The sequence below is a fragment of the Cinclus cinclus genome, chromosome 14, assembly GCF_963662255.1.
Source record: "Cinclus cinclus chromosome 14, bCinCin1.1, whole genome shotgun sequence".
In the NCBI taxonomy this organism is placed as follows: Eukaryota; Metazoa; Chordata; class Aves; order Passeriformes; family Cinclidae; genus Cinclus; species Cinclus cinclus.
The window spans coordinates 7,677,593-7,693,280 of record NC_085059.1 but is presented as its reverse complement, the minus strand read 5'-3'; the positions used below and the strand labels follow the sequence as shown (position 1 = coordinate 7,693,280).

Sequence of the window (15,688 nt, the reverse complement as noted above, 5' to 3'; positions counted from 1 at the left end):
TGTATGGATTTTCTCAGTGATAAACATAATTGCATCCAGGAAAGATCTGGGTTTAAATTCTATTTTCTAAAGCGTGCCTTTGCTCCCAGGTGATTGAATACAGCTCTTGGCCACAGGTGACTGGTGGCATGTTTAATGTCCTCAGTTAAGAACCCAACCTGCATCAGAGGTGTTGTGATAAAAGCAATGACAACTGGGGGGTGACTGCTGGGCTGAGGCACAGTCTGTCCACTTTGAGAAAACAGGTTTCCAGTGACCCTTCACCTGACTCATCTCCTCCTGCCTTTGTGTCATCTACTCTTATTTGGCAGACATTACACAAATTGAAAGCAGAAGGTTATTTTTTCTATCTGATGTAACTTGGTCCTATGGCTAGTACTAAAAAAGAAAGTCTAAAAAAATACTGGCATGTGAAAATTCTTATTATGTTCTTAAGTTTCTCTCTTGTCATGTTTTTATATCAGCTGGCAAAGTAGAAGCTGTGTGCAGTATTTTATACATGAGCATACTTTCCTTCCATCCTAATGCACTGCTTGGATCTGCTGAACAACGGGGCTGCGTTCAGGATTTGTGCCCTGCACGAAGAGAAAGTAGGAGTTTGTACAGAGACTGCCATGCCAGGAGTGCAAGGAAGGGAAATATGACCTGGGGACAGGGCCAGCCCCCTCCCCTCCCCTCCCCTCCCACATTTTGGACAATATCTAATCCTTGATCTGAAAGGATGTGTGATGTGTCCAGGTTATTTACCTTGGGGAAATAAAATGCTCAGTTGGCACCTATTACAGTCTGTATTTCTTCAGGACAGCCCTCTGATTCGTGGTCCTGGTTTTTCCCCCAGGTCTAACAGAACTATAACCAGTTGTGTTTGTTTTCTCACCTTCTTGGCTGTCTTTTCAAGTCTTTTACTCCAATTTTTCCTGAAGGTTTTGTAGTGTGTTGCTCCATTATATGCAAGCATGGAGTGTTCAGTGGAAAACTAACTGTGAACATGAGGTAGATTTTGCAGGAACATCTAATCTTGAGACTTGGATTTCTGTTTACACCTAAGGTTATTCTTGTGTTATTTGTATTTTTTGTCTCTGACTTCTTCCTGTGCTCCTACTCTTGCCTCCAGCTCTGCTTCTCACCTCTCATGGTGGGATTGGCAATGAGGCACTCTGCTAAGGCAGTTTGATGGCTCCTGTTCATATCCTAATGATTTCTCTCTTTTTTTTTTTTTTTTTGAGATTACTCTGATCCATTTATTGCTTTGTTCTTCTCTATATGACATTTATGATAATGATGGACACTTAAAAAATGGACAACAATTGAAAATTTTCAAATGTCAGCCTGTTTCAAATACTATTTAACACTTCTAAAGTTCAAGTCACTACTTGGCCTTTTCTTGCTTCCTCTTTAATGAAGACTGAAACTTCTTCATTCTGCTCCCAAAAGCAGAAGCATTTGATGTAGATTTGATGTAGATTAATACTGACTCTACTTTTCAGACACCCTTCTTCATCCCACAAAAGACCATGTATGGGATCAAATGGCATCATTTTGATCAACTAAAATATTTGGAGATAAGCTGTCTGTGAACTGTCTTATGCTTTTGGCATTTCCATGGTAATATATGTGGAGGAGGAGAAAATCTGACTTATACATGTTTTCCCAGTCATGATTTGTCATTACAAGTGAAGATTCTTTTAAGTAATGTAGTCAACACAATTAAAGCTAAAAGGCAAGTTTGGCATAATCCCAGTTTTTGCCTTTCTGAAATATCATTTATACAGAATGAGATTATACAAAGTTCTTAATTGCCAGGATTTTTAAGAAAATACTTCAGTATACACTGATATTTCATTATATACACAAAGAGTTGTGCATGATGCCATTATTTTGTTGTGTGTGTAACAGAGGGCAGAGTGTTTTTCTGGAATTTTTTGTGGGAAGTCTGGAGATTCTGTGTAAGCACTGTCTTGTGCTGTGGTTTAGATGGCTTTTATCTATCCACTAGAAGCTATTTCAGGATAAATTGACAACCTGCACTGTGTCTTTTTACTCAATCACCTCTCTGTGCAGAGTGCCAGTAGTGTTTTCAGAACAGCACTTATGATAAGGGAAAAGTAGGCATAAATGGGCTGCTGAGAATTTATTGGGTGTCCTCGTTCTGTTGATCTGGAGTTCTGCCAATACAGTGACTTCACTGCCTGTTCAGTGAACAGGTAGAGCCTTTTCTAGCCAGAGTATTTCTCCTCCTCAGAGATAAAAAGTGTAGAAAGAACAGGAGCTGAGACATCTTGTCACTGCTGAATCTTGTCCTGCCAGCTGCCTTAGCAGAATACATTTGATAAACTGTGATTGACAAAATACTTGAAAAGTTAAAACTGAATTTCTGGAGAGTGTGAAAGTAGACAGGATAAAGTAAGAATAGTCTTGTGAGCACACGGAGCTGTCATCATGCACGTAACTCTCTTTAAATTTGAAAAATTGAAAGCAGTAGGGAAACCTAGACTGTCCTAATATAATTATCATTACTGAAACTGAGCCTTCATCTGAAGTTAGGTCCTTATGCAGTATTTTCTGCTTTTTTACTACATAAAATCTAATGTTGTCATTTAATTCAGTGGTAGACAAGAGGCAAAATAAGTAAAAAGAAAATCAGCTATGGATTGCTGTGAACCTTTGGAGTCCATACATAAATTCTGAAGTTTTATGGTCCATTTTCATACTAAAGAAAGAATTGGCAACAGTGGACCTGATTTCCCTGACTACATTTGTGGTCTGAGAACAATTATTTTCCACTTACTGCAAATTAAGTTCATCATTTCCCAAAAAGAAAACCATTTTAATGCATCTTCTCCATGGTTAGAAGCACTCAGAGGGCTCTTTTCTTAGGTGGGTTTTCTGCTCTCTTTCAAATCAGTGTAATCTCCGTAATAGGCTATATAAAATGTTATATGTCATTCCACAAAACTCTGAAAATTAGTTACATCACTCCTGTATAAATACTGGGATGATTTTCAGAGTACTTCTGTGTATATTCAGTTACAAACCGAAGAGAGGGTCACTGCAGAGTGCTGTGGCAGTGAGCAGAGCACAGACTCTGCTGGTTGCAGTCATTAAACTGCACTACCACTTGATGCATTTGTTGGTGTTTGTTCTATTTTTCATTTGCATTTAAATTCCTGTGAAGGAAAGATAAGATAGAGGTAAACAAATGATGCTTATTTGCTCTTCAGTTGAGCTCCTACTAGACATGTGACTTAGAGAGAGAAAACATTGGGGAACAATGCCTCGGCATCCTCTGCAAAGCATCACACCTCCATTCATTCTTCCGCAGGCTCCAGAAGATTCATCTCTCAGGTTTTAATGAAAACATAAATCAACAGGGAGTAACTAAAAATACGCCTAAAGTTAACAGGAAACTAGGTCAATCACCACATGACTCAGTATTTGTAGCTTGGATAAAACACGTTGCAGTGTTTTTCCCATCATTCTGGTACAAGAGGAAGCATTGTCTGTGTTGATTTCCTATCCCTTTTGAGTCAGGGAGTGCTTTCTCTATAACTCTGCTGACTTTATAACTCTGCACAGCGTGATGCTGTGATGTGTTTGGGTGTGTCTGTCTTGTCCAGGGTAGTTGTTCTGCTTTTTGTGCAGACTGGGCACTGAGGGCTCCATTCCATCAGGAAAAGATGAGTTTGTGTTTGTTGTCAGCCCACGTTGTGTGCAGAGGGAAGCAGCTGCCATCATGTGTGAGGTAACGTGTTGTTACAGAAAAGAGAATTTATCTGGGGTTTTTCTGGGTGTTACAGCCACTTGCTGCACTTTGTTGGTCTGTTCGTGGTGCAGAGTTAATTTTGGTGGTTTATAGAATGAGCTGGAGAAGCAGAAAGTGACTGAAGTGGCTGATTTCTGTATGGCAGTGTAGTAAAGACAAAGATGTTGAAAATTTCCTGAATAATCTCACAATGTGAATGGTAGGTATGAACAGTGGGTGAAATGGATAAATATTGAGGATTTATGATGGGCTTTGAGTTGTCTATTAAGGTTTAGAAAAGTTATGTTAGTACAACTGTGGACAATCCTGTGAAAGGATATCCATGCAATGTTACAATAATGCAAACAAGCCTCTTCTTATAGCAAAACTAGGAAACAGGGGGAAGTTCATTTAAAGAAGAAACCATAAAATATTGTCACTGCTACTGTAGAAAGGTGTGGAAGGTCAATAAATATTGAATATGTTGAATTCTCATTTAAAGAATTTTACAATTGAACTGCAAAAGGTAGGAGCCAGTGAGATGAGTTACCCAAAGTATAGCATAGTTTCCTTTGTGAAGTATAACTTTAATATTCTTTAGTGTAAAAACAGCTGGTGACATGACTGGAGCCTTTGCTGTGGTGATTGCCATAAAAAACGTGGAAAAGGAATGACTGCTCACTGCCTTTTAGCTGTATGGAAACTATACAGCATAAAATTAGCAAATGGCAGGCAGGTTCAAAATGAGCAAAAATCCACCTCATATACATTCAGAACTTCTTGTCCCTGGACTTTTTAAATACTAACAATTTTCACTGGTTCAGAGCCAGACTTGAGCATCTGATGGGGAAAAAAAAAAATCCAACCATAACTGTTGAATAAAATTTTTAGGAATTTGGAGAGAGAACCTCCTGGAGTTACAGAGGAGTATTACTTTTATGTATTTATTCTGGATTTGTATTTTTCCCTGGGCTAGAGAAGTGATAAAATATCTTTGATATGATTTGTTACAGGTTGTACTTACATTCTTTATGAAAGAGTCTTGAGAATAGTTTTGTTTCAAAGCTATAGGTGATCTCTTTTTAGAGGCTGAACAGATATTTGGTAAAGTTTGAGATAGAAATCTTGTTCTTCATATCATTTTTTTTCCCCAGCAAAAAACACAGTGAAGCAGTAAGCTTGTCTTTTTGTGACTTGTGTGTCAGTTCTTAGTTCTTCAAAATTGTTTACAGGCACAGATGACAAATAAGATCTTACCAACTAAATTACTTGAAAACTGTAATTTGATTTTTTTTTTTCACTAGCGGAACTTGCTGTAGAAAGACAAGACAGATCAGTAAGTAAAAGTAGGTTTAAAGGTGGTTGAGGCTTATCAATTAATTAACTTGCCATAGCAATTTAAAAACAAACAGTAATTCTTAACAGTGAAGAACATAAATGAATAATGAGGAAGACAGATGCTGGAGTTAATACTTCAAGAGCTTTGATTTGTTTTGTGAGGCACTGCTATTGCATTTTTAGGGGCTCCTTGGTTTTAAATGAGCAAGGAGCTACAGTGTTAGAGGCAGACAGGATGTTGTAGTGTCTATGGAAAATTCAGGCTGTTGGAAAAAATCAAGAGCAGCTACCTTTAGTATTTCCCTAGCTCTACAAAAAAATCAGGATATTAGTAAGGTCAGAAAACTTTTACTGGTTAACTTATCCTTTCTTTACATTTTCAATCTTGAAAATACGTATCCCACAATAAGGAGAGAAGTTATTTTTATGGAATTACTTCTAGGATTAAACTAATTTTAGACTTCTCCAGAAAGCTTTTTATTTATCTGGCTTTATGTGGCTCCAAAAGTGAGGAGAAAAAGCAGTGGGTGCCTTAACTGAAGCATTTACTGGTTTTAGTACAATGCATGTGGTCTACTCTACGTTTTAAGGTTTGTACCTGACAGCTTCTGTTGTAAAATTTCATTCATGTGAATTTTGTCACCATAATTATGTAAGGACAACTGGTTTAGGGATTTAATTTTGTTTTTAACAGTACAGTTACTGGTCTTTCCAGGTGTTAAGTTTTTGATCTAAAAACATTGTTACTGGCACAAAGTGTTATTTGTGAGGGGCTTGTATGGAAAAGATATTAAAGAAAGACAAAGCATCCATACAGAACCTTCAGTTGCTGCTTGAAGATTTTCTTAGTTTTTAACAAATTATTCCCATGAGAATTGTGACTTATATCTCCATAATTATTAAATTATGTCTTGTAGCTGAGTCATTGGTCTGTATGGGGCTACTGAACCATTCCTAACAGCGTGAAGTAATGGTTGCTGAATTGACCTCTACTTTCAAAGGCAAAGTGAAACCAGAAGGAAAAAATGCTGGGAAGTTTCAATTCGAGTTTTATTTTTTGTGTGAGTCAATGACCATGTTGAATTAAGAGGCAGTTAGGAATATTTTAAATATTAGAGCTTGGCTGTTCAGAGGAATTTGAGAAGATTTATCAAAATTGCCAGATACATACTGGCATGATCATAATGTGATATTGTGAAATTGACTGGCATTCCTATGTAGACATAATCAATTGGATTTAATAGGGCTGTATTTAATTCTTTTGGGAGGTAAGACTAATAGAAATCATTTAATTTGACTTAAATAAATCTACTTGAAATTTAGGTTCGGTTAACTTTGACTTCATAGTTGTAACAGACTTTACACAAAGTAATAGACACATCTCTGCAGTTTAAGTGCTGATCTGAATTATGCATGTCCCTGTGTTCTTCTGGTAGGAAAACATCCCAGTACTTTTAGTACTCCATAGGAAAGGCAAACAAAAATGTAAGTATTTTTCATTTTAATTTCTGTGGTTTTATCTTTAGTGTAGCTAAATACTTGCTTTTTTCTCTGTAAAGGGCATGGATAGTGCCCCTGGAAAACCCAGCTCCTGGTACAGTAGATCCGTTGTTGGTCATACTGGTAACATTTAGGAAGTTTTAAATTGCAATGCAGGTCAAAACTTCTTATGACTCCCATTTTTTAACCTAACCTTTAGGCTGAGGAGAGGGAAAATGGTGTATTTGCTGTGGAGTTCACCGAACTAAAATATAGTTTCAGATGTCATTGAACTGCATTTGAGCATTTTCCTTTGTAGTGTTTGTCAATTCTGCAGGAGTGTTGGGTGGTGTGTTAACATATTATTTTGTGGAAGTATACTCTTAAATGTGTCTTGTGGGTGTTTTGCATTGGAGAATAATTGTGCTTGAGAGCTGCAAGTACTCTCTGAAGGTAAAGCATTTTAAGCCTAATTGAGTTGTTGAATGCGCTTCGGAGGAGAGAAAACCGAACAAAACTTTCACAAAAGATCAAACAAAACACTGGATGTAAAATGTGCAATAGAACATAATGGAGTAATACAGCAGAGAGTAATTCTGTCAGGACAATATAGGGAAAGAAAAATTGTATGGCCTTTTTTTTGTTGCAGAACAGCTCTTATTTCCATACCTTTGTGCATGACTTTTGTATTACTGATTTTTTTATCTAACTGGAGGTGCTGTGCGTAGAGGTTGAGTGCTGCACTTGTTACATCTGCCCACCAGGCATGGTCTGAAGTATTAGAGTAGAATGTGATGGGGGAAAAAGCCCTGTTTTTTGCAGGCAGAGTAGAGTGTTGACCTGTTTGGTACTAAGAGAGTCTTCTGTCTGTTGCTATGGGTTTGTCCTGTTCCTCACTAATCATAATGATGAGCAATAATCAATGAGCAAATAACAATGAAATTATACTGAGATACCAAGAGAGGAGAAACTTCTGCTCACAGAAAGTGGTCAGTAAAGAAGAAGTCAGAGATGTATGGCACAGGTCTCAGTCACACAGGTGTAACAGGAAAGGAGCAAGGGTTTATTACTGGATGCTTTTGTGTAATTACAGGAAGGGAGGGAAAGAAGCTTGAGAAATTCAGGCCATTTATTTGTAAGGCTTTTTTCCAATGTTTCTGAAGTGCTACTTTATAAAAATAAACCAGCTTTTTATTGTATATTACTACTAAAAATTGGAATATGCCACTTTGATAAATAGAAGAGGAAAAATGAGTACAGACCTTAGGAGGATACTTAGGCTCCAGTCATATTTAATGTTCCACAGTCTGGAAAATAACTATTTTCTAGATTGAATATTGACTGAGAGACAGAAGACTTAAGGACAGAGGAAGGAACTCTTACAAAATGTAAGTTTTCATATGTACAAAAACCTGCAAATAACCCAACCATAAACAATGTGCTATCGTCTTAAAGGGTGGAGCACATCTTACATGATTAGTTGCCAAAATTTTAGTCATGCTGATTAGAAAATGCTAAACAAAAAAATGCCTGGGAACGAATAAGATTTGGAATTTATAATGCAGGGCAGGAAGCATCTATTTAAACTATGACTAGGAGAATTTCAAAGGAAGAAAACAACTGATGAGGGAAGAGAGAAAGAAGAGAGAGGAGTGATGCTTGTTCCTGGGCTGCTGATGGCTGTGAGTAGTTGCTAGGACAGCTCAAAAGAGGGACTAGAACTAAGAACAAGAGGGTATTGGGTGGGCAGCACCTTTCCCAGGATAAAGACATGTCCTGTGGGGCCCAGGTGTGCTCTGCACTGGGATCCTGAGGAGCAGAACCTCTGGCTGCTGGTGTCCAGAGGTGCCTCCCAGCTGTGGGAGGGAATGGATTTCCTCAGAGGGACAGGTTCCCTGCGAGGCTGTTGGCCTGGGGGGGAATTTAGAGAAACATTTAAAATATGCAGAAGGCAAGCAAGGAGCTACTCTGAACTCCTCCATATTCCTCATGGGAGAGTGGGTCAGGAATTGCAGTGGCTCTTTTCTGTTTTCAAAAGGTCCTGCCAGGATTTGTGTCTAAAATCACCAGTATCAGCACTGCCTTTTGGTTTAAACTGGGGCTTGAGATAGCAAACCAAAAACTGCTACTCACTCATCTTTGAAAGACAAGGACAGAAAACAGGTTTCTTTCTCCCCGCCAGGTAATGTGGCAGGGTTGTTGTTTGTTTTTTTTTTTTTTTTAGGGAAACGTATAGGAGGAGCACAGGAAATTCATACAGGTTTTACTTTTGCAGATATAATTGTGGTGCCCGATAGGGACTAAAATAAACTTAAAGTTCTAAAGATTTACTTACAAAAGAGTCTCTTTTCCTAATTTTTGGTAGGGCCAAAGATTGTAGGTCATAATCTGCTCTTTTCTGTTTGATAATTGCAAAATCCATTACTATCCCTGCAAGATGTTTTTTTAATAAAAGGTTGTAGTAAATCTGAATAAAAGCCTAATAAGTAGAATATTTAGAACAATAGTCCTCCTGAGGATGGTTGATTCCAGGTGTAGCTGCTGGAGGTAACCCTAAATGCAATTAGGTTTAACTCCCTGTGAGTGTCAAAGGAAGGTAATACCCATGGAGACTTAGCTTCACATGACAATATTTAAATGTTAAGACACTTTAAAACAGTCTTTCCTTTTGGCATTGGTGGCATTGTTTTTTTTTTTTAATTGTTGGAGAAACAGTGCTTGGCAACTCGAACTTTAGCCATGAGTGTTGGGTGCTTCCCATAAAAAGAGGGATGGTTCAGCTTCCTTGGGTGAACAGTTTGCTGTCCTCATCTGTGTCCTTCAACAGGATCAAATGTCCTAAAGTGGCCACAGACAGGTGGAAGAGAAGATAGCAGATTCAGTAACATACACAGGCTTAGAGGGTAATGTGATAAAATGTCAGTAGATTAATTGTTGATGGATTAATTCTGGTTTTCCTCATAAAAGAGAAATGAAAGCTAAAGCTTGAATTAACACAGAAATAGATACATTAAAGATTTCTAAACTTTACATATTATAGGATGGGATATAACAGAAATAGTATAATTGCAAACTGCTAAAATGGTTTCATTTATCTGTAAGTACTGCAGAAGAATTGCACTATATTTAAGACTTTGCTTCCATTTTCACATAGAAAAAGAAAAGGAAAAAGCTTAGCAAAATAATTCCATTACTTCCTCTTTCATATATTCCTGCATATGCATGTGTTTAGTTCTATTTAATTTCTTCTATTTTTAAGATATGAAAATAATATCAATTTTTAGTATTTTGTTTCAGGGAAAAATTGCAGGTAATACCAAAACAAGAAATTTGCAATAACTTTTTTATTCACCAGCATTTTTACATTGGTATCCGCAGTGCTCTGCCCTTCACATTTCTTTGCTTGACTTGTATGTTGTTCTTTGAATTATCTTTATTGATAAATGTTCCTGAAACTATTTTATGTTTTCATTTCTTGATTTTAAATCAGGAGTCTGTAACATCAAAATAAAACCGAACTAATTAGATGTGAGCCAGAGTACCCAAAAATGTCTTGTAGTTGTATCTTACTAAAATTTAACTTCATGTGTGGCAGGGAGACATTGAGCCAGTTCAGTAAATTCTACCTGGTTTTTGTTGTTTGTAATTTGTCCATTGAAATGCCTTTCCCCCCAAAGCCAGAGATGTAAGACTCAGGAGCTGTCATTCCTTCACATTATTCCACTTGAAGCAAAGTATTTTCGCTCCTAACAAATTGCTAATTTGTTGTCTAGCATGCAAAGTGGTTTATTTTCTATTGTCTTGGTCAGCCCTCTTTTTATGTGTCAATGTGTTGCCTTTTTTCTTTGCATATAATAAATTGCTGTGTTTACAGAACACACTTTTCACTGTTGATTTGTTTGAGTGTTGGGTGAAAGATTAAATTATTATCTTATAAATATTATGAAGGATTTGAATGTGAGATGCACAACATAAAATTATTTTCCAGTGAAAACTTAAATGGACAGTGAAAAACAAGAATTAGAGTGACCATACATTAATTATTTGGCTTCTTGTCTTGCTGGTTTTTGCAAGGAAAATCATATAAATAAATGAAAATGGGTTTTATGTTTCCTGTTTACTACATCTGAAAATTTTCCTGATGCCATTCTGAAATTCAATAACAAATTTCAATCAATTTTGAGCTTTTAAAATGTACGAGGACTCCCTGGATTTGTCACATTTTTAAAATCCAGGATTATTTTAGTTCTTTTCTTTTTAGTCTAAAAGAGAGTAAATTGAAAAGTCAGGGGGTTTTTTGTATGTATTAAAATCTATTTTCCTAAAGCTGGAGAATTTTCATGAGACAAAAAAGAAAGAAAAAATATCCTTGCAACAGTAGAGTTTCACTTGTTCCTCTCTTATTGAGATAGAGGTGAATGAGCTTCATTATGTTGAGAGTCAATGTAAAAGTCATAATGCTACTGCAAAAAGCTTGTAGGAAATTATTTATTACAGCTGAAAGTGTCCATTTCCCAAATGTATCTTAGGAGTCTGTTTTCAGGGAAGAAAAAATATCTTTTAAAGGGTGTAATGCTATGTATTTGACTGTAGGAGTAAGGGATAGTACATTGAAAATAAGTTAGTGTGAACTTAAGCACCTCCTGTACAGCCTGTATGGAAACCCTGCTGGCCTTTGGGTTAAGTTCTACCCAAAGAGAGATTTTTATGCACTCAGACCTTTTTGTGGTTAAGGATGCTGACAGCAGGTATATGGACTGCCTGCAAAGCAAGATTGCACCAAATTACTGCTACTCAATCTTCCTTTTTGTGTCAGTGATAACAAGATAAAAGAAGTTTTAATTTCTAGATAATAATGAGTAATGTATTTTTTTTTTTTACTATTGAGGAATGTTTTGGGTGGGAGGAGGTAAAACAGTCTATTAGCTGCATTGCACCAAAGGTGAATGGAATGGAAGAAAAGAAGATGAGCCATCTCTAAAATGTTATTTGTTTTATTTCATTTAGATTTTCACACACACCTTTCTGAGAAATTGAAAGACAGACAGACAAGCTGGCAGCAGCTGGCTGAGACAAAGAACTCTCTAATACGTAAGGTTTTTATTTTGTTTAAACTGTATTCCTCGTAAACTTAGAACCCAGTTTAGAACTTGTGTGTTGTGCAATGCTTAATCTTGTTCTGTGTATGTTCTGCTTATTATGTGTTGTGAGATTTTGGTTGGTTGTTTTTTTCTTCCTGGGTATTTATATTCTGTTGAATAAACCTGATCTCTACTACCCATTTCTATGTCATTGTTGAGTATTACCTTCCTGGTTGGACTGAACCAGTTCAGGGGTTTTTCACTGGGAGACTTGGCTGGCTGGTGAAGGAACTGTTTTTCCTGAGCTGATCTTGCTTCATGGTGTGGGGCTAGCTCCATGAGAGGAGGTGAGCTCAGACATGGGAGAGATGCCAGATCTGGGTAGTCACAGGCATGATTTTCAAACAAAATGGCACCTGAACCTGTGTTTTCACAAAGGCAATTGCACAGGTTGTATTCCATTGGTAAAGGCTTGCACGGGACACAGGTTTATTCAAAGATTCTTCAATCAGACTTCTGAGTGATGACTTAGTGATGCCTCTGTTCACCTTCAGTCTTGATTTGAATTTTTTTGATTTAAGAATATGGGATTCAGATAGTCACACTCGATGCACCCCTGAAGTTTTGTATCTCGGGGGCTGTGCAAAACAATCAGGGAGTTGTGTTGGTTTTTGTGGGTGTGTAGGGAGTTGTGCATTGCTAGACAGGGGTTTTTGAAGTACCACTGCTCCCCACACACGCTCACACTTTTGCTTCCCTGAAAGTAAAACTCCTTTGGAAGGAAGAGGATGCTTGGGGAAAAAAAAGCCTGCAGTGCACTTTTTTAGCAAAAGAAAAAATTGTCAGTAGTAATATAAATCAAAACACATCTCAAGGAAATTTAGTTCAAAAATAATGATTAGGTGACATTTTCCTCTTGATATTTCTTGAATTCAAAAATTATTTTCATTCATTGGATATGTACACTTATACTAACTATGGTGTCAGCATGTGCCCTTGCTAAATTAGCAAGGACTGTTTTTGATAAAACCTTCTGTCCTCAACTTGGCAAATTTTACCTTGTATTTGATTGCCTAATGAGATAGATAAAAGATGGATTTTGTTAATTCATTCTTTTCTTCCACTGCACCCCTGACCCACATGAAAGGTACCTTTTGTGTTTGGGCTTTTTTTTAGGCACTCAGGTAAATGCTTTGCAAGATGAGGGCCCTAACCAGGAATAATACTCTGCTTGGTTAATATTCAAATGAGACCTAACCCAAGGTTTTCTCATCACCCTCCTTTTCTGATGTACTTCTTTCCATAAAGGCTTGATTTTTGGTAAAAAAGTAGTGAATGGCATTATTCTTTGAATCTCAAACAGTGTCTGAGCAAATGGTTTCTTAAATCAGATTCTGGAAAACACTGAGCATCTGTGACCATTTCCTAGTTATTGCAGCCCGTGAGTGTTCAGTGTGTTTTCAAACTGGAGATAAGGACTGTTTGCTGTGTTTCCATGCTTCTTAGAAAAGTGGGAGCCAGAACTTTTTGTACAGTAATTTAATTTCCATAGTGCTGATGTACAATGCTCAAAAGTGCCCAAGGTAGTGTGTGTATGGTTGGTAATAAAGATTAAATTAATAAAGGATGGAAATGATCCTGTACACATCTGTGCATTTCTGAAGCACTCATGATTATTGGTGTTGCAGGAGGATTTTGGCAGAGGTAAAATGAGTGGGTTATGCTATTTAGGCTGAACTAAATCTCAAAGAATAATGCTTGAATGCATTTTCCAGGTTCACAGAAAGGCTTTGCCTAACAAATTGCATCCAACTGAACAATGTCTTTCCTCATTTGAAGTTTTGAGGCTTTTATTTTTTAAAAAAATATTGTTTCTCTTTGCTTTACTTCTTTTTCCTTGCAACCTGTAACTCTTCCCAGTTCAAACAAATTTGATTGCTATATTGCTTTGAATTTTTTGGTACTGTGTTTGTTCAGGGCTCTAGAAATTAAGAAGAATGTTAATAACTATATCACAACTCAAAAGCATTCGATAGCCATAATGCTTGCTACTGGCTTGATTTAATGTGCATTTAAGAAAATAATTGTACTGGGACAAGCAACAGAAAACCCTTCAGTACCTTTTATGACTTTTATGAGCCTAATTTGTTGGGACATGCTAAATCTGATCTGAGTAGTGAAATAGTTTGTTGTATATTGTGAATGTGGTGAGAAAGGTGCAGTGAGCTGGTTGACCCAGATGTGCTGTCTGGCAAGATCAGCCAAATCTTTGGTGTTAATAATTCCAGGGACTTGACCAAAAGCAAGCTTTATCTCTGCTCCTTTTAAACACTGCCATAGGATTTTTTATATCAATCTGGATGCTGCCAAAACCAGACAGATGGCACTAACCTTGGTTTAAAGCCTCAACTGGCTGAGAATGCATCCAAATAGTGTTGCAAAGCTTTCAGTGTGCATGTTGTGTCAACAGGAGAGGACTCTTTGTATAACCATAAGTAGAGCCCTCAGAGTTTGCATTTCAAAGGAACCCAGCTCTCATGGGTGCTCATCTAGAGTACAGACTGCTTTGCAGTGCTCTAATAAAATGATAGGTTTCTTGATCTGCTCTGCCTTTGCTTTGCTAAGGCCAAAGATGTCACTGGTGCAGCCACATAAAAAGGAGGTGAAGTGCTGAACATGGGTGTTAGAATGGTCAGTGGTTCAGAAATACTGGCAGGATTGTTTTCAGATCCATGTTCTGATTCTGGAAGGAAAGTGAATAAAAATGTCTTACACCAAAAATATCTCCCTTCACTAGTGTTTGGACTAGTCCTAAATTTCACCAGTTCTGCCTACTGTTTTTCTGGCAGAATTTTTAGTATATTTTAAAAGCTACAACAAACACCCACCCCAATCCCCCCCCCCACCAGCCCCCACCCCCCAAAAAAATCTCAAATCTGTGTCAAAATAAGAATTTAGAATTAATAAAAAATAAAATAAAATAAAATAAAATAAAATAAAAACAAAATAAAAACAAAATAACCAGACTAGCCCTGGTTTCTTTTGAGAGCTGTAAAATAATGTATCAAAATTCCAGCGATTTATCAGAGTAATCAATGTTTTTTAAGCATTCCAGAAGTATGATATTGAGTGTGTATGTATGTAAAGAAATGTAAAAGTGTGCTGTTTAGGGTACGATATGAACAGGACACTGGGAGGCCTCATTGAATGACAAAGGCAAAAGGGTCAGCTCCTGGTATAATGTGTGCAAGCCAACCTGGAGTGCAGAAGACTTGACAGGGAGGGAGAAAGGATTGAGTCAATCAAACCATATTGCAGTGCACTAACAGGGGATTTTTAGGCTCAAAGTCTTGTGGACGTTCTTTCAAAACTACATGAGCAAGACCTGGGTTAATCATGGGATTTTAGCAGTGATTTCTTTAGGCAGCCAAGTCGGGGTTGTGCAGTTACTCTTCATGCAACTGTTTTGTTAAGAAACTGTCAGCCAGAGAATGGAAACCACGCAGCCAAAAGTGTACGATGAAATGAAATAAAATAGTGAAAATGTAGGAAATCCTGAGGGAGAAGTAAAACTCTCTTGCACAGTGGGTCCTAGAAGAAAACAAGCTGACAGTTCTACCACGTGCCTCTTCTAGGAGCAATGTTACAGAACTTGTCTGAACAGCACCAGCATTGGAAATAAAGGATTGGAAATTTGCTTAAGAAACAGAAGAGACTGTGTGATGAAAGGCTGAGCTGCTGGCAAAATACTCGATCACCTCAGATTTATACAGATTTATACTCCTGTGTAGTACACCGTGTCCTCAAAACTGGAAGCTACAAACAGAAGACAATTTTATTTTAAGGAATTCTGTGACAGCTTATAAAAATCAGCTTTTCCACTTTTTGCATGAAGCTTCTACCTGAAAGATACTGATGAAATAGGTGACAATTTTTAATACAAGTGGTGGCAAAATAAACACCATCTGCTAGTGTTGGCTTATTCCATATTCTTCTCATGCTGGGTGATTTTATTTCACCTTTTCTCAGAAATAGTTAATGACACATC

General features: G+C 37.3%; 1 protein-coding gene across 5 annotated transcripts in view; it reads left to right on the top strand.

Moving 5' to 3' along the window:
* The window catches only part of TENM2 (teneurin transmembrane protein 2), a 480,855-nt gene that overhangs the window by 181,618 nt on the left and 283,549 nt on the right, over window positions 1-15,688 (top strand). Inside the window, exon 3 of one of the 5 annotated variants that reach the window (XM_062502008.1) lies at window positions 11,567-11,650. The exons of the other annotated variants lie outside the window; for them this stretch is intronic. Coding sequence (XP_062357992.1) covers window positions 11,567-11,650 — 84 coding nt within the window. The remainder of the gene's footprint in view (window positions 1-11,566; window positions 11,651-15,688) is intronic. 5 annotated transcript variants of the gene reach the window in all.